This window comes from Prinia subflava, chromosome 1 (genome assembly GCF_021018805.1).
Source record: "Prinia subflava isolate CZ2003 ecotype Zambia chromosome 1, Cam_Psub_1.2, whole genome shotgun sequence".
Classification (NCBI taxonomy): domain Eukaryota; kingdom Metazoa; phylum Chordata; class Aves; order Passeriformes; family Cisticolidae; genus Prinia; species Prinia subflava.
In genome coordinates, this window is record NC_086247.1 from 27,426,266 (window position 1) to 27,453,820 (window position 27,555).

The 27,555-nt window shown below is 37.4% G+C and overlaps 1 protein-coding gene across 3 annotated transcripts in view; it reads right to left on the reverse strand.

The window, feature by feature from the left end:
- The window catches only part of RALYL (RALY RNA binding protein like), a 376,210-nt gene that overhangs the window by 73,837 nt on the left and 274,818 nt on the right, over positions 1-27,555 (reverse strand). For all 3 annotated transcript variants that reach the window (XM_063391843.1, XM_063391841.1, XM_063391836.1), the window contains exon 3: positions 2,940-3,015. In XM_063391843.1, the coding sequence (XP_063247913.1) occupies positions 2,940-3,015 (76 nt within the window). The remainder of the gene's footprint in view (positions 1-2,939; positions 3,016-27,555) is intronic.

Genomic DNA, 27,555 nt, shown 5'->3' on the forward strand with positions numbered 1-27,555 from the left:
ATGGGGTTTTGGTTCTACATTTTGTACAGTTCCTTTTCAAATTTTTAGTATGTTAGAGAAAGTTGATGCTGTCATATTATTCCTTTGTTTGATTTTTTTTTTTCTCTTTCAGGAGAAGTTTCTGTTCTACCTTAAGCACAATCAGTGCAAGATTTTCTGCACTTCTTTTGTCCCTTAAATTTCTTTCTGAGAATCTTTCTACTTACCAGATCTCTGAGCTCATTTAATTCTATCCTTTCTGAAATGCATTATCCTCTTTCTACTTACAGTCCTTCCTTTTAACAGTGACTATTTTCTGACGACTAAATTTTTAACCAGTGACTTTCTTAGTGCAAATCAAATCTAATGCAACCACTTCCCTCTTAACTGTCTCAGTGTTGTAGGTGGATCCTGGCCAGCAGCTAAGCACCCACATGGTCACTGTCTCTCTCCCCTACCATTGTCCTCTAGCAGGATGAAGGAGAGATCAAAAGTTAAAAAGCTTCATGGACTGAGATATTTGCAGTGTAATAGGGGGAGGGAGAAGGGAAAAAATTCCAAGCGGTGCAAAGGCAATTACTTTCTACTTCCCATAAGCAGTCCAGGCAATCTCTAGGCAACAGCTACTTTGGAAGAAAAACCTTCCCAATTTTTATTTCTGCCTATATGAGAGAAATATGTCTCTAGCGAGATTGGGTCAGCTGTCTCAGACATATTTGTCCATAACATCTTGCCCACACCAAGCCTATTAACTACAAAGGCAGAATAGGAAAACAAGAAAGCCATGAGGCTGTGGAAACATGGTTCACCCACAGCCAAAACACTGGTGTGTTTTAGTAACAAATCCAAAACACATATAGGATCCTATGAAGAAAGTCAGACCCAGGCACAGTGTTCTGAAATAAGCAAAAGTTCTTTCTCAGTGCTGCCAAAACTTTAAGTCCTTGATATCACATATTAGGTTAAGCGATACTGAGATAGCAATAGTTCCTTCTTATCATAAAATCATAGAATGGTTTGGGTTGGAAGGGCCCATACCAAAGAACGATAAAGTGAGTTGGAAGGAACCTTAAAGGTCATCTAGTTACAACCACTGCTCCATGGGCAGGGTTGCCATCCACCTGGTAAGATTGCTCAGGACCCCATCCAACCTGGCCCTGAATATTTACAATGGGACACCCACAGCTACCCTGGACACTCTGTTCCAGTGCCTCACTATCCTCTGAGCATAGGATTTCTTTCTAATATCAAATCTACATCCCTCCTTTTTCAGCTGAAAATTGTTCCCCTTTATCCTATCACTGTCTGCCCATGTAAAAAGGTGTTCTATTTTATACCGCCCCTGTAAGTCCTTTCTTGTGCTTAGTACTCCAGAGCAGTACACAGTATTCCAGGTGGGGTCTTACAAGGTCACAGCAGAGATGGAGAATTAAGATGAAGGGGGAAACAGAAAGATTCTCTTAGTTGCTCATAAAAGCCTCATGATCTTCTAGAGAAATAGTTTTTACTACATTCATGAAAAGACACAATCTAAGAGATTTTTCCTCTTTAAAATTCCTTTAGAACTTTCCACAGGTCTCTCTTATCCCCATCTTTTCTGCAGAACAAGTATTTATGAGAAAGCCTTCAAAAGCTCAGAAGTGGAAATGTATATAAATGGCAGAAATCACAGAACATCTTTCAAAATCTTTTGAAATACTGGCACAGGGACAGAGTCGACCAAGGTTGCCAGGAACACCTACAGAGTTTAGTAGCTTGCAGTTGAGAGTAATGATGAAACAGGGATTCTCTTCTCCAAAAATAATATTTCTGTCACTTCAGCTAAGGACAGCTAAATGATAAAACTTTGAATTTCTTCTATGTACCATGGAGGCTCAGACCTAAAATGCTTCTAGTTGTCTTATTCTGAGATCCCACCCTCGAATTTCCATCTGAAGCTTTCAGACCAGACAAGGCATGAAGAAGTACTGCTCAAGTGTGTCTGATTTCACTCCGGACGTGTTGCTCTCAGAGCCAGTCTACCTCCATTTCAGCTACAGTAGAAATCAGTCCTAATTCCTTCCATAGTTCTGGAGCATAAACTCTGTAGTACTTTTATGAGAAGTGAGCTTTATTGAGCAGAAATACATGTGGGCATGGTAGCCTTAACAATCTGTAATGCTTCACTAAACATAATTGATTTTGAAAAAAAATCTGGATGTTTCCTCAAGTTTGTAAAAGCTTTGCGACAAAAGGCACCTGGGAATAGGAGAAAGACACTATCAATGTCCTCCTGAATAGCTGAGGAAGAAATCCAGTTTTGTCAGAACTTGGTTCTCACCTCTGACAGAAAAATCCATGAGAAACCAGTTTTGTTGCTCTGAAATTTAGTTGTTTCACTGATCATTGCAAATAAATAAGTCTCAGAAAATGAGGCTATAGCCAGACACTGAATCACAAGGACTAAAAACTGAAATAGCACTCAGGTAAGAAAAAAAATATTGATAGGATTTCTAGGAGTGGGAGCATTAATAAGTACTTAGATTTCATTATAATTTTGGTAAACATTGCACAGTGCCATTGGTAGATACATTTTAGGTTACCATTGTCACCCTGGTTTTGAAGACTTTTCTAAGCCTTCTGTAATGTTCTTCATATTGGAGTCAGAAATTTCACCTTATCACACTTTCTACTATAAACACTGGCCATGTTTTGCTAACTGTCTTTCATTGTTTACATATTTATAGGTGGGAGGAGAAAGGTGGTTGGCTTGACCAATGGATTGAGAGGTGGAATTCCATCCTCCAATCCACGGGTACCATAGGAAATGTATATAACTGAGTTTTGTAAATAAACTCGCCCCTTTTCCTGCTTCGCTCAGCAGCGTGTCCTTGTGTGGTTCTTTCCGTGTCCACTGTGACATACCATAATTTTTCTGATAAAAACTGTATTTGGGTAAGTTAAAGTGAAATCTCACTTACCTGTAAAGTGCTGAAAGTGGCCTCTTGTTGCCAGGTTTTGGTCTGTATGGTTTTGGTTCTCCTGCCATGTTGATATCTGAAAGCAAACATTTGGGGTCAGTAAGCCAAACATCTGGAAGTTTGCAAAGGCACCTTCAAGTCACTGAAAATGAGTCACAGGCAGTGAACACGGACAGCACATCTAAAACACCTGTATAGTTTTTATCTCTTCTGACTTGATGCCATGAAATTTTCCAAAAATTTTGTACTGTAATGCATGAGGATTTTAGGCAAAAATATTATTTATTGGTAACAGAGAGAAATGACATTTTTTAAACACACAAGTTTCTACTTGATGACACCAATAATGTATTTCAAATACAGAAGATTTGGATGGCAACTTAGATGGTGAAATAAACTGTGATCTCAAGACAAATTTTGTTGAGGAAGACTGCAATTGTTCTGAAGTACTCCCCTTTAGGATCTAAAGAAATGCACACTGATCTTTAACTGCTACCTCATCACCCACTCAGAAAGTAGCTCTTCAAAAAGAAACAAATTATCTATTTCCCACCCCAAATGCATCACTCCTTGGAGAATGAGAAAATCTGGGTTTGCAAATGTTTTCTCTTAAACAGATACTTAATTCTTCTCAACAAGTTCAGAAATCTTGAGAACATTTTGAAAGTTCACTTATATTCTACCTGTAAATTTATGCTTGAAATATAAAAGAAAGTCAAGCTTGTATAGATATAAGCTTGATATAGATATATAGATATATAGGTTCTATAAACATTATTCTTGTTCTCAAATTTTTCTCTTCATTTAAATCATACTCAAAGACATCCCAGGCAATAGATGTCTCTCATTATGATTGCTGGATCAGTTATACATGGAGAAAGAAGCACAGAGCCTAGGGAAGAATACCTTCTGGAGCTTAGGGAACTGTCCGTATAAAAACAAATCTATATTAAAAAGCTCCTCCTTTCTGACTGAATGTTGCAAAGGCAACATTACAATGAACCAGATGGATAAAGTTGGTTTAGGAAACAAATTTCATGCAAGTTGAGGGATGCTGCAGCTAAATCTCTTCTCAACTACAATAACATAAAAAAAAAAAAAGAGTAACAGTCAACAAAATAATCAGAATTATTTCAGTGTAAAATTGCTGTGACAGAACATCATATCCCATTAAATGTGGAATCATGTGGTGGCTGAGACTTTTAAGAAAACACATGTTCTCAGTAAAGTCTATTTTAACCTGAAATTGAGTGTAGTGGAGGGAGAAGTAGAAAGAAAAGGTGTAGGAGTAGGAATAAACACTGTCCAGTGCCGTGATGCTAAAAGGTTAAAAATTTTTATTGATTATTCTTGACCTTAAAAGATGTAGTAAAACCCCGAGACTTATTGACTAGATACTTTTATTTCACAAAAAATTAATAAAAAACTCCAAATCTGACCTTTTTAAACAATCAAGATTATTGAAAATGTATGTCCCATAGACTTCTTTTTGACAGAAAATATTTTGCCAATGGAAATTCTAGACTTCAAATATTTAAAAGAGTTCAAAAGCATTTTACACTTATTTTTTATATTTTGAGCTCAGTCAACATTTATTTAAAATTGTTCAAGAACCTGATATAAAAAGCCTTTATGTAGAACTATATAACATAAAGTACTTATGTCACATTTTCCTTATATAAAGTATTTTGGTATTAAACCTGACTGGAGTTTCTGCTGCAGGAGTTGTGTTACTATTAAATCATAATTTTTCATAAAATAATAATTTTCATGTTTCATCTAACACTCTGAAATTGGATGAACATTGACAGTAGACAGTAAAGTGCTTTCCTTCCCTTAATTTTAGCAAGTGCTTTATTAAATATATATATTTTTTGTTTTCCATTTTTGTTGTAAGTTCAGCTACGATGCCCTTATTTCAAGATATATAAATTCTACAATATTGAATCCACAAATTAAACCAAACATTTCTGAAAGCCACTGAAGAATTTTGATAGCTCTGTTGCATTTCCATTGGCTCCTGGAACCAACAGAAATGGAACAAAATTTTTGTCCTGTGACCTTTGCCATAATTAGACCTTTTCATACTATTTCTATATGTCAGTTTAAGGTCATTGACAGTACTGGCTTTCATCATCTCCTGTTACAACTTGGACAGGTTTTAAGGAAAAAAAAAATGGAATTATAATCTGTTCTTGTGAAATACCTGAGGCGTTGGTATCCTTTTCACAATACCATAATGTTCACGTATTTTTTTGTCTCTCATCTGCTACTATTTCAGAGTTATGTCTTAAACATTCTTCTCCTTAAACCCTTAGTTACAGGTTTTAAAACCTTTTTCATATCCTGCTGGGACAGATCAGTACTGTCTTGATGATTGTTCTTATAGACCTACATTTCCAGCTGTACAAGACTCACTTCTAAAGAAGGTGAGTAGTGTAAAGGCTAAGGGCAGTTAGTTATGTGTTCTCTTCATTTCAATCAAAAATGTCAGAGAGGTGAAACTGTAAGAGGCACAGTGGCAAAGCTGTTTAGAATCAGTTAAGATTCCCTCACATTTAAATAAATCTCTAAACAGTGAACTACTTTATACAGATAGTAATAGTTCAAAATTCTCTTTAGCACAGGAAATTGTTCATAGAAAAGCTGTGCACATGGGGATTTTCTGTTAATACGAAAGTGATTGAATAGCTCTGCAACTCCCTAAGCACTTTGTAGCAAGTTAAGAATGGATGTAGGAAATGCTTTGAAAAGTTAGAACAGATTTTCACCCCATTATTTTTTCAGCACTATCTCTTCCAGCCTCAGTTTTCTAACGAAGATTAGAAGTGAACTTGTCAACATTTCGCAAGATAGATTATTTCTATCCCAACTGGAAATCTTGTGAGATAAGTTGTTCTCTTCCTTCATCCATCATTGGTTTCACAGCAGACATTTACATCTACCAGATCATAAACTCTGTGTCAAATAAATTTGCTGTCAGCAGCACAGAGATTTACCTGTGCTAATGATTCCACCCCAAGGAATGCAGAAACATATCACTCCTTATGCTGTCAAATTAGCTACTGCACTTGTATATGAATATGTACCAGACAACTTCACAAGGGACACAGACATTCACATTCCTTCTGGAGAGGCATGGATTTGATGAATTGGCACCTGATGGGTAAAGAAATGGCTCATGGTCACACTCAAAAATGTATTAAATGGGTAGATGTTCTAGTGAAGACCACTGAGGAGTGGCATTCCTTGGGGATCAGTACTGGGACTGGTACACTTAACATCTTTCTTGGCAACAGACAGTGGCATTGAGTGCACCCTCAGCAGGTTTGCCAATGACACCAAGCTGTGTGGACACTGGAGGCAAGGAATGCCATCTAGAGAAACCTTAACAGACATCAGAAGTGGACCCATGTGAGCCTTATGAAGTTCAACAAGGTCAAGTTCAAGGTCCTGCACCTGTGTCTGGGCAATCCCAAGCACTAACAAAGGCTGAGCGGAGAATAGATTGAGAACAGGATTTGGGGGTGAGGATGAGAAGCTTGATGTGACCTGGTCATGTGTGCTGGCAGCCCTGAAAGCCATCTGTAACCTGGGCTGCATAAAAAGCAGGGTGGCCACCAGGGCAAGGGAGGGGATTCTGCCTCTCTGCCCTCTCTCAGAGTACTGTGTCCAGCTGTGGGGCTCCCAGCATAAGGATGTGGACCTTTTTAGCAAGTCTAGGGCCACCAAAATAATCAGAGGGATGGAGCACCACCCCTATGAAAACAGACTGAGAGGGCTGGGGTTGTTCAGCCTGGAGAAGACTTCAGAGAGACCTTTCAGAAGCCTGCAGGGAGCCTACAGGAAAACTGGAGAGGGACTTTTTACAAGGGCCTGTCATGATGGGACAAGGCATAATGGCTTCAAACTGAAAGTTTAGATTAGACATTAGGAAGAAATTCTTTGCTGTGAGGGTGGTAAAACACTGCAACACGTTGCCCAGGGAATATGTGAATGCCCCATCTCTGCAAGTGTTCAAGGCTAGGTAGGATGGGGCTCTGTCTGGTCTGGTGCAAGGTGTCCCTGCCCATGGCAGGAAGGTTTGAACTGGATGATCTTTAAGATCCATTCCAACCCCAACCATTCTATGATCCTATGATTGTATAATTCTGTGTGGGAATGGAGCAGCCCAGGGACTCATGTTATTTTCTCTGCTGGTATTCTAGAAATGTGCACTTAGATATCAATATCAAGATAAATTAATCACTGAAATTCAAAATACTATGGAAACATGAATATAAAAGTGAATATGTAGAAAACAACACATTATAATGCAGCATCCTGGTCTTATGTGCTTTCAGAATCAAATTAATTACTTTCTTTATCAAAAGAAATTAATTTTTAGTTCTATACTTTCATGTTATGGTGGCAAAGCTTAGTCAAAGGATGAGGTTTAGACTTCATTCAAGGTTTGTGTCATCAGCAGAATATATCTGATTTTGAGTGTGGAATTTTATTTGTAAATACACTGAAAAAGCCTAGTGATTAATGACCAAACATAAAAATAATTAGAGAAAGAGAATGATTACCATTTTAGAAGGGCACATATTGTATTCAGTGGCTGCATAAAATTGTCTGAGAAGACAACTCAACACAGCATGATCTACATTTCTCCTGTCACTGTTTCCTGCCATTGGCTGCCTAACTCCTCCAGACATGAACACCAATTTTTGGAGAGGCAGGATCTGCTAGTCCTTGTGCTTTGCTCACAGATTCCCTGGCAATCTGAGAATCTGGTCCTGAAGACAACAGCTGACTTTAAACAGGCTTTGTAAGTGCAAGCAGTGATACCTAAAGAGGGTTCATAACCTAGAAATATTTCAGTATTTCTTAGTATCCCTGCCCTTCAGATTCTTTAAAAAGTATTATTTAAAAGAAAAAACATAATCAAAATAATTTTGGTTCACAAAAAAAGAAATGTCATTAAAAAGAAGCTTCAACAGGCACTAACTCAATGCATGAAAACTGTGATTTTGAGGCTTTCTGCTGCCAATCCAGAGCCCGTGTCTCGGGCTACATCTAACTTATAAAATTAAATGGAGTTGTTTCAAGGCACTAGTACTCTTTTATCTGTTGTGTTAAATTGTTAAACTGTTTCTTTGCATGACTGTTAGCCACAATTTACCAGTACTGTCCCATGCAATTTCTAGATACAAGTAGAGAACGGACATGAGCTAGAGACCACTGCGAGCATTTTGCCCCTGAAAGAGAGCAGATCCATGTACCCATAATTAGTACCTATGATTTAATATTAAGGATGTGACCTCTGAGTGTGGGCTCTGTGTTACAAAGTCTGGAAACCAAAACTTGAAGCTAAGAAAACTCCAAGTACCTTTAAAGCTCAAAAGCTGATTTTCTAAGACATGTTTCATCAAACATTCACCCACACATTCTTGTGAATGGTTACAGAAATGGAGCTATTCCTTGAACAATTCTACACTTATTTGACCAAAAGTTTGGATAAAAAAGTGTATTATTGTGTATTTCTAAACCAGCTATGCTTTAGGCTAACATTTAATGGAAGTGATGGTAATTTAAATTAGGATATAGGAAGTAACTCACACAGTGAATGTATAATCTATATACAGAGAGAGATATTGATAGAGATCAGGATGCATTGTCTCCTCTTTCAGATGACAAAAAGTATATGGGATAGAAGAGAAAGATGCAATTTAGAGAAAACCTGTAGCCATATGGTTTATGGCATGTACACCAGCAAAGCTAAGTCTAATCTATCTTTCTTTTATACTCTTCTATCTACTAGTCTTATAAATTTCCTTTCTGCCTGCTAAAGAAATTTTAAAGAAGTCATATGACATTTTTTTATATCATAAACTTACTTTTTTCTTTATATGTTCCACTGATTACATATCTTCTCCTCCCTTTCCCTCATCTCTAGCATGTGAAAAAAGAACAGAGGAAAGGACAGCTCTCTGTTCTCTTCCATTATGTACTCAAATTGCATAGCTCTAAAGACAAACCTTTCCAGAAAATTGAACACAAGCTCAAATTAATTCTTAAGGCTAGTAAAATATTAAATGGATTTCTGGGTCACACCTTTTCTTTTTCCATAATGGTATTAAAAATTCTTGTGGGGCTCTCAGTATTGGGATTTTCTCTTAGCATTGAAGTAATTGGAAGCCTTTTTTTGTACAAAGATGACAGCTATTGTTAATGCTTCACACAGAAAGAGCTGCTTGTTGAACAGTATATGAAATTGCTTTGTTCAACCATTTCTTCTCTCACTAAATACTGCTAAAATGAAGTGAGGCTATAGGATTTTATAAGCTATCATTCTTAAAACCATTCAGTAGCAAAAGTGCCAGGAGTTGTGTTGCAGGAAGTTTCTTTCTGTTCCCCAGGGAATTGGGTTGGTGTGAGGACAGGCGACAGCTAAAAGGGGAAATGCTGTCCTGTCTGTGTGCCCATCACGCATCATTCCTTCAGAGCCCTGGAAACAGCAGTCTCTCAGCTCCAGAATGGATGCCAATGTACTTCACAGCTGAGGTGGAGCATTGGTCTGCCTTGGTTTTTGTCTGCTGCCGTCCCTGCACTTCCCACCCCAAGTAACACCAAACTTCCTGGCCCTTTTGATTGTGCCATCAGCAGTGATCCATGCCCACGCTTAGGGAGAGACATCACTGCTGCCAGGGGAAAGGGAGAATGCTTGTTTGTGACTTTGAACTGACTGTCCATGGGCTCCACTGTGACTGAATAATCTGTGGCCAAGACCCTACAAACTGCTTCTCTTCTGGTGCTCAAATCTCTGCAGAGGGATTACCATGAAGTGGCAGGAGTCATCATGGGGTACTGGGCTGCAGGGAAGGAACAACACAGAGAGTATGGCATGACTTGTGATGGGATTCCCATGGGAAGGAGAGCAGCCCTGTTGCTGACAATCCTGCCCAGTCTTCCTCCTCAGCACAGGGCCTGTGCATTGCTCCTCAGGAAGCTCCAGGCTTGCAGATGCAAGAGAATCAGATTCAGCTTTAAAGAGACTGTGGCTGTGGCTGTAGCCACTTATCTGCAGACCAGCTCTCTAGGAGCTGTGGGGGTTTGGGTGTTAACTGTGGAAACACAGCCTGGTTTGTGCCATGGCAGCCATGAAGCCATCTGTCACATGTGTTTCATCCCACCTGAGCCAAATTATAGATGCAGGCAAGTACAGTCTTCCTGTAAGAAGATCCTTTTAATTTAATCAGGCTTGCATCTTCTGTTTCTCACCCAGATTTCTGCGTACCAGATATTTGTTTAACACATGGACTGGTAAATTATGGAAACTGGAAGATTAATGTTGCCATGAGGGTAAAAGAAAACAGTGGAAAAGTACATCAAGAAATTTCTGCTACACTGAGAAAAAAAGAAACAGTTTTAATGTTACTTAGCCAGCAAGAAAACAAACCAACAAAAAGAGTTCAAGCAGGGACTCATATGATTGCTATCCCTGCTTGCACCTCTACCTTCTCACTGATGTTGTTAATGGGAAACAGAACTGGTCCTTGATTTACAGCTTTTTTTTCCAGACAGTGAGGTGTGCAAGGATTACCTTTGCTTTCTCTTGATCACTGTAAAGACACTGTTTACAAATAAAAAATAGAGCATCTGTCTTCTTTCAGATCAAGCACAATCATTACAAGGCAGCAGCCAACAAACTCTCTGCTGCTTTTCTCTGATAACAAAAGATAGTTATTACCATGAGACTCAGACAAAGCCTCTTGTTGACTAGATGTCTGAGTTTCTCAGCACTGCAATTAGCCCCAAGCAGAAACATTAAACAGTGTAGTGGGGATAGAGTATGAAAGTCCCCTATCTACTTCTTTCAGATTTCAATATGATTTATTCTTGGGAACATGCCCTGAACCTTGGCAATTTTCAACTTCTCCTCAGACTACATTTTTTCTCTCTCTTCTAATACTTGGCTACTTTCTCTGCCCCATGGCTTTTCATCTGATTCTCTTACTGATGTTAACTTCATGCTCCTAGCAATAGTTTTTCATGACAATTGAAATCTGTAGTGTACAAAAGAGTTCAAAATCCCCATTGCCCCAATCCTTTTGTCTTACTCACTATTTCTCCTGCAGATGGTCAACTTTATTAACTTAAACATGAAGAATTTTTTTTCCTAAAATAGCCGTCACAACAACATTTTGCAAAAAAATTGGCAACATTATGTGTACTTGTTAATCATACTCCTTGAACATTAAAACAAAATTTGCTTACATGCAGTGCATTTTCTCATAATCTTGCAAATTGAGTGTAGCCAAGGCTCTCTGGGCATCACAAGCAGAGTGGCTTCCAGAGAAACACTTTGCAATGCACATGTCATTCTACATGTTGCAGCCTGGGCCCTTTCGTGGTTTGGGCAGGAGGTTTCAGCAACCCCAGGACCAGAGAGCAGAGGGAGTAGGTGATGGTTTGGGGCAGAACACATTGATGGACACCTTCAAAGTGATGTTAGGTGTGAGGGCAGTGTGTTTCTCTGGAAGGCTGGCTAGGATTTCCATTACAGTCATCACTGAGGGCTAGGTATATTTGACATCCTGGACTTTGCTATTAAAACCTTCAAGCTGAGGTCTGACACCGAGGGTATTCCCACCAGTTAGAGGCTTTCATCCAGGCTCACAACAGATCAGAGAGGAATCATGCTGTGGATTTCACTGAGTCTTGAACAATGGTGTTCACTGATCAGGGAAGCTGGTGAGGGAGACAGAAATGGACCCCTGCAGCTTCAAATGCACTTCCACCACTTTCCAACAATATTCCTCTTCAAAACCTGTATGGTTTCACTCTCATTCTCTGACCTGAAATCCTTTCTCTAATCTTCACTGTTCTTGGCTTCTCAGATGGTCTAAGATGCAGGCTTTCCTGTTGGTCCCACATCACTTGAAAAAACCCATTTCCCCAAAATAATTACTCAAGTAATTTCAGCTGTTCAATTCTCCTTTCCATATACTCTCTTTCTGCTTGTGACTCTCATTTTCCAGGTTTCATGGATTTAGAGATCTATAGAGGAGCATCCTTTCAAGCTGCAGGTTTATTTCAGAATTGCACAGCATGTCTAGCATTTTCTTTAAGATATAGTAGTTTTTCAGTTTCAGCTTTATGAAAAATTGTGCCCCATCCTATAGACTCATAGAATTACAGAATAATGTGTGTTGGAAGGAAGCTTTAAACATCAAGTAGTCCAACTCTCCTGTCATGGGAAAAGACATCTTTCACTAGATCTGGTTGCTCAAAATCTTGTCTAAGCTAGGCTTGAACGCTTCCAGTAGTGGAAAGCGTAGTTGCCTTGCTGGGCAACCTCTGCAGTGCTTCACCCCATCACTGAGAAAAAAAAGTCCTTATATCCAATATATCACATAGTACAGTCCTGAAATTTTTGTCTTTGTAACACAAACACTGTAAAACATGATGGACAGCTACAAAATTAGCTCATACTTTATAAGGAAAAAAATATAAATACTACTTTTATGCTATTATAGTTTTAGTATTATAAGATAATATAGCAGTGACATGAAGAAAAATGGTCTTACTAACTCATTAATGTAAAGTCTACCATTTTTATTAAAATGCCGTGGCTGTGTTGAATGAAATGACATCAGAAGTGAAGATAATTCCATTGGAATTTGGCACATGGATTGAAATTGTGGAGGTTATATGCAAAAAAAAGCTGTGCCAAATCCAATATTTCTTTAACAGCAATGCTTAGATCCTAACCATATTCTAACTCTCTTTCATTGTCAGCTTTCAAAGTTGCCCAGTGGATTCCATTTGACAACCAGACTGCATAAACATAAAAGACTACTGCAAAAGCAAGGCATTTAAAAATTGCAAATACCAAAAGTCTTCAAAATTAATGATATGTACCCTTGTTTTATTTGTATCTCTGTGGCATTCCTGCAAGGAAAATAGAAGAGTTGATAGGAATAGAGAAAATGCTGTATGTTGTCAGATTGATAGTTGATATAATGTAATTTTCTGCCTTCTGCAGCCCCAGATGCTTTGGAAGGAAACACAAGAACCAAGAAGTAGGTAAAAATAAGATTATTTTCCCTCCATTCTCTTATCTTCTCAGCATGATTCTCCTCCTAAAATGTTTAGCAGTTTAGGATTACTTAAAGTCCTAAAGCATGATGTTTTATCTTTCTTCCCATACTGTTTTTGTCAGTACCTAACTGTTAGAAGCTGGAATCAGAAATCACTACAATTTCAAATAGCCTTGCTGACTACATAAATGTCCTATTACTCTGTTCTTGCTGATATAACATATTGGTGCATTTTTTTTCTAATGAAAAACTGTTTCTCAACTAAAAGTGAGCTTTGTTTTTGCCTCATAATCCCCCTACTCTTCACCACCTCAAACTCTTTTTCAAATGCTATTTATTTCACTCATCAGTAATAACAAAAATCATAAAAGTCATGTCAGAAACCCTTCCTTGAAACATAAAACATCATCCTTCTCCATGCATTTTATTGAATTTCTGATGTTTACTTTGGTATTTCTACATTTGGGTTTGCATGCAAATATGCTTTGCATGCTGCTTCAGATGTTCTCTCACAAATGGTTTAAGGTACTACATATTATCAATGACATAAATTTGCATATATAAAGAACCAGTAACAGGAAAAAATGTAATAGCTTACTAAAAATCCTATTATGAAATAAAATAATTATTTTGAATGTCTCTAAACCATCTCAATATCAAAAGTATTACCAAAAGGACCACATGACATATTCCAGTTGAATTTTAGAGAAGAAAAGGTGTAATTACCATGCATATTAGTACACAATGCTAGTGAAGCTCTCATTGAGCATTTGCTACCTCTTATGTTAATTGGGTTCATGTTCTCCTATGCTTCCTAGTAACATTTTCTGTCTAAGCCAACTTTGCCATAAAACTGTCTATTTTTTATTATCCTCAAAGCAAATGTGTAATTTGGCTCAGAAATCATAGGAACAAAGAACTCCTTCACTCTGAGTTAATTTTTTCTTCCAGAAATCTGTGGACCATGAGACTTCCAATTTTTTTTCAGAATGCGATCATTTTGAGCAAGCTGCAGATAAATACACATCACAGATGTTTGTAAAAGGGCTTTGCAAACTAATCTTTACTGCAGTTGGGATAAGAAATACATAAAGCTAGACAAGATAGTGAACACCAGTTGAGCTCTCACTTCCTTGAAGGCATTTTGGACTTATATCAGATTCCTGTAAGGAGTTCAGAATCCTTATTTTTGCATTGGGTCTCACTGGATGCCATAGCATTTCTTCTGCAACTTCATGATGAAGTTAAAACATGTACAAGCCTCAATCAAATTATCACCCACGTTGCAAACCCCTGCCCAAAGTTCCTGCATTTTCCTTTTCCTTTATATATTTGTTTGTGTATACTTATGTGGGAAAACATTTGCAAAAGAAGCATGTATTTTTTAACCTGGAAATTTTTTTATCAAGTTTTGCATATCACCTGTATCATACAGTTTCTGAAGATCGAAGATTACAAAGGAACACTAAGGAATATTGAATTCCTAATCTAGGGTTAAATTATTGTGTTGAAGTGGTTGCCAGGACCAGTTGGTTTTATATAGAAAAGAAATCACTCCTCAGTCTCAGAAATACCAATTCTGAAATTCTTATCTAGCATTATTGCTAAAGGAAGGTGCCAAGGATCTATCTTAAATCTCAGTACCAGCAACTTTTAGATGGTTAGATTATTTGTGGTTTTTTGTTGGTGATTTTTTTTCCCTGCTCTATGCAACAAGAAATTCTGGAGGCTGTTCAAATGAAACAGCTCTCTAAGATCACCTGGAAACATTAATCTTCTGGACATACCGCATAAACCACTAATCTCATGCTTGTCATTTAAAATGAGGAAGGGAGTACAAGGAGACATGAAAGATGCAGGCAGATTTTTAAAGCCTTGGCATTGCTATTTTAATTCATTTTAAGAATAAGTAAGATCCTTAGATCTTACATTGCAACAAACAGAATGGCCAGAGGAAAACAATGAATATCCCTCTGAATAAAAATGAATGTGAGTCAACATAACACTTTAGCATACTGTGTACTAATCTTTTGCTTCATGTTCAACTCCTTATCAGACACTGCTGTTAACATTGTGGTTGTTTTTGTTGTTGTTGTTGTTTGTTTGTTTGCTTTTTTACTTGCAAGCAGAGCCAAAGATACAACTAAACCTTTAAAAATATTTATGCTGGTTTGATATATATTGTATAGAACAGTCTACAACCAGCTGTGCTAACCTGTGCTCTGCTGTAATCTCAACCTTACAACCTTTTCATGTTGCCAGACACTACTTATGAATCTTAAAAGAATTTAGAATTCCGTAATTAAAAATATTTTTAGCTATTTTCCAAGCAGTTAGGTCAGAATGTAAAACCAGTGCTGATATAAGAGAGGATACAAATTTGTATGAGAGCTTAAGCTCTTAGTGTTAGCGTAGCCTTCCCCTCAAGTTGGCAATAAAATCAGGTTTAGATCAGTATTGTTGCTTTTCACTATTCAATCATATACTTTATAATAATTTGAACACTAAGTCTTCTTCATTGTTTGTTTGTTTTTGTTTTTAACTTACTGACTTGGAGTTGGTAAACTCCAGTAAGAAGGAAGAAGGTTTTCACTTTTTACATTTGTCTCTTGCTCATTCATGTGATCACTGTCAACCCAAGCTGCTTTATTTTAGAGAAAAGTAAAATGTGCATCCAGCAATAAAGCCCCCCAGGGAATCAGGATACTGTGGCCTGTAATGGACATGTTCCAAAAGTGACAATGAGAAATTCTATTGGATTGTGTGATATGTGCACCTGTATCTATGGAAAATGTATATATAATAACTATACAGAGCCTGGCTGTGCTTGAGCACATGGCATTGTGTTATCTGTACAGTGCAGTCAGTCTGGTCCATGCAGGGCTGCATTGCTGTCCTGGCAACAGCTGCCTCCCATCCTCAGCTCAATCTCCTTTTATACAGCGATCCACAAAGACATAAAATAACATTGGGAAACAATAAATTGTGGTACATTTCTTCATTCATTACTTCATTTTATGCCATTCACTAGAGTACTGAGTCACTGCCATAAAGGCTCCAGGATCAATGGAAAATTAACCCTTTAATGACAACTAACAATTTTTTAATACAAATGATGCTCTTTATTTTTGTTTTATACCTCAAAAGCCTTTTCCCCCCAAAGAGTTCAAAAGGCTGAGCTTATTAGAAAAAAAAAAAAGGTCAAAACCCAGAATATGGAAGTGCTTCTTAGCTTCAGCACATACAAGAGGATTGGGCCAAGATCAAGTGTCAGTTACCCACCAGTAACCTAGTGCTCATTTCAAGATATCTCCAAGTTCTGATGTGTGAGGAATGCAATACAGTTTGCAGTCTATTCATGTTTTCTTACAATTTTTCATTTCAGTTGGTCTGGAAATAGAGTCTGTTCTAACCCTTGTTCTGTTTGCAGTAGGTAACAAAGAAAGGTCCATATTTGCTTTACTTACTTTCAAATAGTTAGTTCAATATTTGACACCTCTCCTAAATTAAAACGGTGCCCAAACCTACTTCATTTAAGAGATCACAGGTCCTCACATACTGTTCAGATATTGAAAGTCTATAAATCCCTCTGCCCAAGATGTGCAAAATAAACATGCCAACAGAATAATTACTATCTGGCTGTACTTTCTAAATTAAAATCTCTGTGTTTTGTTTCTCTGATACAAGCACAGTTTGGGGACAGTGAGTGACACAGCTGTGTTTTGAAGGTCTATCCCCAAAGTTAGACAAAACCTATTTGAAGCTAAAAGTGGCTCAGTTTTAGGTTCAGCAGGTTTTTCAGGATATGCTACCTCTGTGAGACATGCTTACAAGGATGGTCATGACGGATGGTGCACAGAACACTTTTGTCTGCTAGGATGCCAACCAAAAGTGAAAAGGCATTGCTGTTCTGACACGTACAAACAGATCTATGTGTCAGAACAATGAGCGAGGGCAGGCGTGGCAGGGATCAGTGCTGTCACTGACACAGGCTTCAGCTGCCAGGCAGGGATACAGCCTGGTGCAGAGTAGATGGGGAACAGGAGGGCAACTGAAATAAGAGCGTCCCATTAAGAATATAAATATTCCACTCAGGTCTGATAATGTTCATAAACTGGGCACATCCTGCTTTACTTCTGCCTTTCTCCAAACCTCTGGGTGCTTTGCAGGCAGCTCACATATGAGTCTGAAAAAATTCTGGCATGTGTGTCAGAATGTCACAGCAGCGTGGATGCAGAAATTATCTAGCCTGGCACAGGCATCCCCTAGGACTCTGAGGACAAAACTGAGGTCTTGATTTTCACAGAGCAGTATAACAAAGTTTTATGGTGCGTGCATGCAATCTTGCATTTGCAAATACCTGAATGTATTTTTCATGCATTATCAAGAGAGCTAACTGCTCAAGCATTTGCATATGGAGAGCCTCCCACTTATGCAGACTACCAGGTTCCAAGTTTTTCTAATTGAGGAAAGGTTCTAGCTATCACAAAGAATTAAATTTTATTTAATTCTTTTTAAAATGAAAGAAATAGTAAAAAAGGAATTGGGGTACAAAAAGCAGAAGACACTGGAAAAGCTACCATGTTAGAGGTGTAAATATGCCTAATGTACCAGCATAGCTTAAACATGAATATTTTAAATTTTATATCTGAATTTGGCAAAATTTTGCCGTTTTACAGAATGCACTGTCGGCAGAATAGTGTGGGAGATTTTACTAGTGTTTGCTTTTGCTGTTCTATTAAAAGCATGAAACTATTCTGATACAGGATGATATTGGAAGAGAGGTGAATCACATTTTGCTCATGTAGTCACTTCTGTAGTTCAGTCACTGACATCACGGTAATGAAAGGAATCTGTCCAAAGTTCAGATACAATTTTCATTTACATATCTTAGAAAGTACACCTCAGCACCAATTTTTAAAGTTTAATATTTCTTAAATATTCAGTATTTATGATAAAATTAATAAAATATTTTATTCCTTTTACTAGGCATATTTGTGTTTGCTTACTCAATAAATTATTTCACTCTTTGTTTAAAAGACTGTGAAATACAAAGTTATGTTTCGTGTCAGGGAAATGAAGAAAATCTGTGTAATTGTAGTTGTAGAACACAACAATGGGACAGTTATAAAAGATGAGTTCTAATAAACAGCTGAGGAAAGCATAGGAGGGAAGTTTTTGAATAAATCTTTTGCTTGCAATTACCTATTATGAGTCTCAAGCTATTCTGTAATAGGTGTCTTTTAATTATAACAGTAGAAGCTTGCTTTGTATTAAAGAATTTTAAACTGTAGTTTTAGATTGTAAAAAGGCTTTTTTTTAGACAAAAGAAGGAAGTGAGGAGGGGGCTCAAGCCTTCACAGAAGGTGGGAAAACATCCTGGACACGAAGACAAGACTTCAGCTCACTGATTCATGGCTCCTAGAGAAGGAAACTGGACATCACTGCCCGAGATTGATGGATCTGGGAATAGAGATGGGACCCCCATATCTGGAAGCCAGATCCCACCACCTGGAAAAACATATCCTGGAAGTACATCCTGGAGTATTGAAATATCAGAATAGATCACAATGGTCTATAGAATTATACAGGACAATCTATAGATTTATGGCTGTTAGGTATCGAATTGTGACGTTAAAACTAGAAATGGAAACTGCTGAGAAAGCTTATGAATATGTATAAAATACCATCAAATCCAGCAATGGGTGTGCAGTTGGAAGGGAAAACCCCTGCCACTGTACCCAGCGCTGCCTCTTTGCTCACACTTTACCATGTTAATTAATTAATTATTAAATTGCTGCTTGATATATTGGCCGTGTCAAGCGTCTTATTTTTAACAAGACCCACACAAGAAACTTTCAGTGTTAAATGCCTGTACAACAGAGGCAGGGGGTTAAAGATCCGCAGTTCTGTCGAACACTCAATGGGGAAGACATTCTCCCCATAACTAGTAGCCCAAACACTGAGTTTTGGAAAAAAATACTTGCCGATCATTAATCTGGGTATCAATTTATAAACCAGTATTAAAAAAACCCCAACAAAACAACAAATAAAAAAACAGAACTACAGAACTACTTGTATTTTGAGAAGAGCGCAGTTTTTATTTACTTTCAAAATTCATCTCTTCCTCCCCTTCTTTCTCCTGCAGACATACCTGCAAATGTCAGCACCTTTGACTTTCTCTTTTATTCCCAAGAACAGGACTCATTGTATGCAATCACTCCTGAAAAATCGGTCTTTTCTCTTAGTGAGCTACACAAAAGTTAAGCTTTCTTGAAGGCAACCCCTACTGTGAAGACCGAGCATGTTTGACAGGCTGCCCTGAAAATAGCTGCCTCCACGACTATCAGAAACAAGGTCACACTGGGCCATGAGATTACACATTTATCGTGCCACCTTGAAGCACGTGGTGCCTGTCATGTGTGAGACTGCACCTTTCGCACCCCACAGCCCCTTTGGCACACAGACACTGGAACCACACGGAGCCCTGCAGCACCATCCAGGAGTCACCATCCCTGGGGCTCCAGACACTGCCATGGCTGCTATCTGCTTCATCCTGCAGAAACACGTGTTGGCACAGTGGCAGTGGCACACTGGGGAAGTGCCAGTGTGTCCACAAAGCCAAGAACATTTCATACAGGTGTCTCCAATGCTAATTGAAATATTGACTTATTGACATTGTCACTGCATGGCAGGGTTCAGTAGAAAAGCCAGCAAAACAACAGCAGCAGCTTTCTTTTACTGACACAGCCATACCTGACTTACAATCTGAAACCAAGAGATGAAACAATAAGCTGTTTTAAAATATAGCACCAGAGATATCTCTCTACAACTAGGTTGTAGCTTTGTCAAAACTACAAATACTCTTAGCAGTGCAATAGTTTCTATTTTCCTCAATGGCTTCACCTGCTGAGCAGTGAAAAACAGACATGATTTAATTTATCAGGTATGCATGTTTCTATGCTGACTGCTCCAAAAAACAAATTGCCAAGCCACTAAAAAACAATTGGGCCCTTTATAACCACCCCACCATTCCATTGTTTTCTTTATTCTATCGCTCCACATGAAAGTGAAAAAGAATATTTGGCAAAAATTTGAATATTAAAACCAAAATTGATTCCTGTGCCCATTGCTGCATGATAGAACAGATACAGTCAACAACAGTTTGTGAAAGACTCAAGGTGACTTTTGTCCCTGGGGTGTACCTGCAGTAGCTTGCACTACCATGTAGGGGCCAGAAAATCAAATTCTGGGTAGGGAAAAAGATGACTAACCAAAGATGCTTTATCAGTTCAACTTGCAGTCCACAGCTGGAGTAAGAAGGACATAAATGGAGTTGCTTCTGCTGTTCATTTCTGACCCTTATGGCACTACCCTTCAGATTTCTGGAATATGTGAAAGGTATCATATGGCTTTATTCCTACAAAGATGTCCAAGCACTTGACTGTATTCACATATTTTGTGCTTTTGGATTTAGGTTCTCCCACAGTAACTGAGAGGAAGAGACCAGCTTTTCTTTCTTTAAGCTTTAACTTACTCCAGTGAGATGAAATGGATTATTGCTGCTATTTGAATTTTTTTTTAATTATGACTGAAGCTGAAGCAAGAGTATGTTTTAGGAAAAAAGTCAAATCTGTAAACACTTTGGAAAGAAAATGGCCATTGAGATAAGGACTTTAATAATTACACTGAGGAGTTTCTCTTTTTACACAGTTTTTTAAAAGAAATTTCATATAGATGTAATTTCTTAAAACAGCATTTTGCACTCTGCCATTTTAACTAGGACATAAAGTAAGGGTTTGTTAACTTTCTTCTGTGAAAATATTGAACAAAAAGCTCACTGCTGTTCAGGAATCTTAACCTATGACATACATATAAGACTTCCTGACATTTTCAAAGAGATTAGAAAGAAGATAATAAACTGAAGGCCTTGTGAACAGGTGATTAAAAAAGAAAAGTATCCACTAGCTTACTTAGGAAACCACTAGCTTACTTTTTCCTTTCTAATCATGAGTCTGTTGCTGACAGCAGTTATTTTCCTCATCTTAACAGGTCTAAATTCCCTCCTGAACATACTTTTACTTCATCTGTAACCTTAGATAATAATTGTTAGCATGGTGACCAAAGAAAAGGGCAGAGTCTTCCCAAATGGCACCCTGAAAGCAATAAAAATACCAAATTATAGGTATGCATTTGAGAAATCACAGATATTAAAACTGTAAAAGCTGAAGAGAAAATCCATTTGGCATAGGAAGCGTGGGCAGTGAAGCATGTCATTTACTTATACTAGAAACAGAATTAGTTCAAAAGAAGAGAACTGGTTCTTCATTTATTCCTGATATCTAAAATGCTTGTACCTGTGAAATTGAAATTTAGCTAAGAGAGTTTTGCTGTTCCTTGCTTTTATCAGGTTTAGGGATTTATTCTTGTGTTAATACCTCTGCTTAAAGAAACAGCAATCAACTAAAGGATGACTATGTGTAAGGTTGTAAAACTGACATAGAGTTTAGCATATTCTTACTTTAACTAGCAAGAAACAGGGAAAACACCCAGAGTTTGGATAGCAGTGATGTTGGAGGGAAGACATAGAGACACTCAAGAGAAAGGTATTTCAAATGCAAACTAATCCACCCTATTGTACACACAAGTAAATAAATTTAATAAAAATTGTGTTGTGTTATCTGATCTAAAATATCATGTTTCATGAACATAAAAATATCCTTTATGTGCTTTGTATATCTGTGGTCTTACCAAAAAAACAAATTTGTGAGTAATGTGTTGAAGTAAGAGTAATTACACCCAGACATTCCAAGGATTTCCTCTTCCTGCCATCTCAGAAGCTAAATGGTGCATCAAGAAGAAAGAATTAGTTATCATATATGCTCTAAATAAACTCCATAAAAGTAATCAAGTAGGAGCTGTTAGCAATCACAGATGAGAAGTTCCACAGGAACTAAGACAGGAATAAAAAATATATATTTTTGTTATTGAGCTGTATCCAACTGCTCTAGTAAAGGAGCTATGAATAGCCAACACGTCATGCTGTGATAAGTTGCCTCAGCAACAGAGATACACAAAAAAGTTTTAATTTGTCAAGTGTTAAAGCACAGATTTTGCAGCTTAGTGATCAGTAGTACACTGCATTTGACTTGTGTCACTTTTTTCTAAATGTCACCTTTTCACACTCTGCACCCAGCCCTGTCAGTCCCACTCACATCATGCTTAGGCTGAGCTCTGGGCACGTTCCTCCTGACTGCATGGGTGCCCCTTGTGCTATGACTTAGCATATTTACCAGTGGATTCCTTTTAGCATCCTGCAAGATAAAGCCACTGACATGAGAAAAACAAACATGACTGATGTCCTCATGAGACAAAATGTCAGGGATTATGTATTTCCCTGTAATTTTCTGGCAATAAATGAATAATTATAGCAACCCTTAACATGTTTCTGCTGAAAATACTAAGATTTCAAAATAGTTGCATACATTCAAAAATTGCACCTTTTACTTTGTGCATAAAACAATGATGTTTAGATCGTTACCTGGACCTTGTTTATATTTTTTTCCAATTTTGTTTTAAAAATGTTTACATGTGAATTAATTTTCTCATGCTTAGCAGCTGCTATTGTGCATACTTCCTTAGCTATGAGTGCAGCAGTATTATATCCAATAATACTGATTCTTATTCAATACAAAGAAAACAAAATTAATGTAGGAAGATAATGTCTCTTGTCTCTCTAAAAGCGGGTTTATCAGGGCGAACACTTACCTTCATCTATCATCAATAAAATCAATTTTAAAAAAAGCAAATTTGGAATAACTAAGTGCTTTGATGATTTTTGCAGGAAATTATTATTAATAATTTTCAGCATATTGCCCAAAAAACAATCTCCTGGGAAATAAGAAGCCAACAGACTTGGACTGTTAAGACTGTCTTTATAAAAGGCTTTGACCAGTGAGTTGTTTTTTGTAATTATTGCTTATATAGTCAAGTGCTCCCCATTAACAGCAACAATTAATGACAGTATAAATACAATGTTTGGAGGATCCAATCTGTCATTTGTTGCTATAACATTAAAAACCATAATGGCTAGTTATTCAGGGTAATCGAAAACTAGCAAAAGTAATGGCAGAAGTTGTAATGCAGAATTCAGAAGGCAAAATTCAGCCTTTTAGCCATTGTTTTGAACAAAGCTCTTGTTGCTGCTGCAGTTCAATTGCATGAGTTCACAAAAGGTAAAAATGGAAAGAATTTTTTAATGAATAATATAAACTTATTATGCTTATATATTAAAAATATACTGCAAACCTTAAAGAGTCACTTAGCATATTCCTGGTCCAGTACCCTTCAGTAATTCCATTTACCAAGAACATCATAAAAGTAAATTTCAGTAATTATTTATTGTTCTAACACAACATTAAAACAGGAAATAAAATGTGGTAAGAATTCATCACAGTTGCAAAATAATGTTCCAGAGAAAAAGAAGAATCAATCTACTGGATGAAATGTTGACTGGGAGAAATTTCTCTCAGCATGTGAAGGTATTCTATTGATAGATTCTGCCCTCAGGAAAACTTGATTTTGTAATGTTATTGTAACTGTAAAGGACGGCAAAAAATTGGCAGTACACCAGCACTCTCTTTTAAAGAAAATAACTTGAAGAAAGCCACATCACAGTTAATTTCTTAGTCAAACCTGTTTATATCTGATTTCAAATTTCTAGCATGGTAATTAATTTAAAATGTTGCTCTTTTATCTCTCAACACAAGTTGTTATAATAAATGACATATGCACCTTCTGATCACAGAAATAACAATTGTACAGCACAGACAGGAAAAAGCCTTTGCACAGTTTAATTCCCATGGTGGTGTCAAATTGTATGACTAATGTAATTATGGTGTTATTTCTAAGCAATTTGGATCTGTTGGTGGGATTAAGTGAGCCAGAGGGACCCTCTGAGACCATCAGCCCTGCATTGACTAAAGGCAGAGCTCCCTGGCAAAGGAAAGCTGTGATGTGTGGGATACACGTGAGCCTCTGCCAGCTCCCACCTGGGAACTGAGAGCAACACTTCCCCCTCTCCCACCTGAGCTAGGGGGTGATGCATAGGTCTTACTTTCTCATCTTTCTCCTTCCTCTTACACATTTCTCATACTTCCTAATGGCGTAATGAGGTTCTCAAAGGAGGAATCAAATAGTCTTCCAAACCCCAGGACACATGTACAGAAAATTCCTTGCCTTTGCTGCTACACCATCTCTGATTAAATTCACAGCTGACCCATATCACCTGTCAGTAAACACTGGAGAACTTGTAAACATTTTTCTCCTGACATGGATGCTCCTTTACCTCAAATGAACTCCCCACAGAAGCTGTCAGCTTGCCCCAGAAAAACTTCTGTTCTCAGAGTTACAGTGGAACTCCAGGCAAGGAGAATATTTGTTCAGAAGGAGCAACTGAGCTTATCTGCTTGGAGATCCAGTAGAGGAGTTTTTTCCTTCTGTATGGGGTGTGTTTATCACAGGCGGCTGTGGGAAAAATTGCATTAGCCTGGAAGCACATGGCCCACAAGAAACACCTTCTGTGGGGATTCTGATGATAAATACTGGCAGCACATATCTGCTACAATGGGACTATCTTCTTAAGCCTCAGCTAGCAATCAGCTTAGTTCTGATACAGAAGGATTAATACATTCACAGGATTTTGCACCAGCCAGTGTGACGAGAAATGGCACAAACTGGAAAAGAAATCAGCCACAAAACATGGAGATATATAGCTGTATGCAGCTTCACTCATTTAAAGATGTACAAAACAAAAAGAACATTTCTGATCTTATTTTGAGTTAATAAACATCATGCATTTTGCTTTTTGTCTAAAAATGCATACAAGTCTCTGGAAGTATCAAAAATTTTTTTAGTAATCTATTGTGGTTTTTCTCAAACTTCATTTGCATCTGACCTCTGAGGTGCCATTTGTTAAGCAGCCTTGGTGCTGACCAATTTAGCACTCTTGCATCCTAAGGGTATTGGGATTTTTCAGCTTGAGAAATAGATGGCTTAGGGGTGATCTAATTGTGGCCTTCCAGTACTGAAGAGAGTCTGCAAGAAAGCTGAAGAGGGATTTTTTATAAGGGCCTGTAGTGAAGGCACAAGGTACAATGGCTTCAAACTGAGAGTAGGCTGTGATTAGATATTATGAAGAAAATCTTCACTGTGAGGGTGGTGAGGCACTGGAACAACTGGCCCAGAAAAGTTGTGGATGCCTCATTTCTGCAATTGTTCAAGGCCAGGCTGCATGGAGCTCTGAGCAACCTGGTGTAGCGGAAGCTGTCCCTGCCCATGGCAAGGGTTTGGAACTAGATCATCTTTAATGTCCCTTCTAACCCAAACCATTCTATGATTTTGTGATTTCAGAGTACACGCACAATAAGCTGCAGAGATTTAATGATTAATAATTTTAAAAGGAATTTAAAATTTTTGAACAAACTTATTTCTTCAGTTCACATGAGCTTAAGTGGGATCTGGCTAAGGCCACATTGCATTTAGTTTTGAGTAAAAAATGGGTCAAGCTAATTGCTCTTTCACAGAGGAACATCTCAAGCTTATTGCTTCTACTCTTTATTTTCCTGACTAGAATGGATCCATGATCAAACTAATGATCTTCATGACAAATACATTTCTACAGCTGTGAAAATGAAACAGGTGTGACTGGCATGTATTCTTGGCTGGTCTTTTGTCATGGAACTGAGGTCTCATTTTTTATTTAAGGACTTTGTCAGTGGTTATACATTACAAGATAAGGCTAGAATTTGTGTGTCAATGAAAAATAAAATAACTTTTTATGTACCAAACCTGAAAAATATTGTTGCACTCATAAAGAAAGAAAGGTGCCAGAAGGAGTAGGCCATGTGTGATGATGGAATCAAGGAGCATTAATTACACACACATTATTTAAAACTATGTAGCAGCTTAACATGCCATAAAATTAAGGGCATGACAAATAACAGGTCGATTGCACATCAGGAAAAAACCTGAAGTTATGGTCCGTAGTTAACAAATACCATCAGACTACAGGTTTCCTAGGCCTTACAAATATCACCTGAATTACTCATGTAGCTTTCCCACAGGGAAAATTAATTAAATTTGATGAAAGACATATAGGAGATATAGCTATCTTTAGTACTTCTGGGTTCATTGCAACCTGCTGAGTTTCCAGCTGCTTGAGCTGTATTTCCAATAGAGAATCCTTGCAGACAGAGCTGCGAGCTGGAAAGGGACACAGCAGAATATAGATTTATAATCTTTTATTAAGTCAGTTTGTGCTGTTCCTATTCTGTGATTTTTTTTTCTACAAGAGTAAAAGAGCACTCTGTGTAGATTAATCTCAAATCCTGTTATGGAGGACATTGATAGAGCTTCATATGTGTGATCTTCTTCCAAGGAAAAACAGGATGCTGATTCTTTTTCCAAGACTGAATTCAGCTTCATTTTTACAGAGTCAACAAGTGAACAGTTACCTCTCCAGAATGCAATCTCCTGGCCACAATAGCACAATGCTTTCAGTACAGCATAGAACTGAGCTCTATTTTCTCACTTTTTCACCATTCTCTCCTTTTTCTTACAGATGCTTGCTTATTTCAAGATATGGATTATGAAATGCAAATTAATGCATAAAAGTTAAAATGACATTTAATTATGCAGGAGAGTTTTGAAGAAATAAGTGACAAATTATTGCTTTCAAGTGACAAATGGTTGGTTTCTAGTATAAATAGAAACAAGTTGTTACTAAGAGAGTAAAATAAGAATATATTTGAGATATGTTCCCTATATCTGACTGCAGTTATAGAAAAGTTATGAATGATGTAATTGAAAGGGAGGGATATGAGATTCTGAGTCTGGTCTTAAATTAACTTGTTCTAGTGTGAACTTTTATCATTAAGAGTTTATATTCAAACTCAGAGATCACAACATCAGACAATATTTTATTTATATAGCCTACAACCATGTGCTTCTCTATAGACCCTTTCAGTGAGCTTTATTATTATTTATTATATATTATATTATTTATTATATTTATTATTGATGTTATTTTTAACTGGTTAGTGAGGACATCACAAGAATTTCTCTAGTTTCTACAACTTTCATTCCTCATAGGTCAAATCCTTCAATCACACTGACTCTGTCATGACAGTATTAAATGGAAAGATCACTACTACCATTTGGGTCTCCATCAAAAGGTCACTAAATATTCTTTTTAAAAATTTTCACCTTGATTGGATCATATTAAATCCTTTGAACTTCAGTACAGACACAATCTCTATCATAAACCATTTTTTCTTATTTTTCTCTAGAGCCCAGAGCATCATGTTAATGACTGTCATATGGAATGTTAAATTACATTAATGTCCTAATATTTCTGAGTAATTTATGTTTAGAAAATTTATAATATAATAGTGAGCAGTGTGAGTGTATTCCAAATGCATTATAGATTCCCTTAAAAACCCCACTTATGGCAGGGTTTATAAACTGGC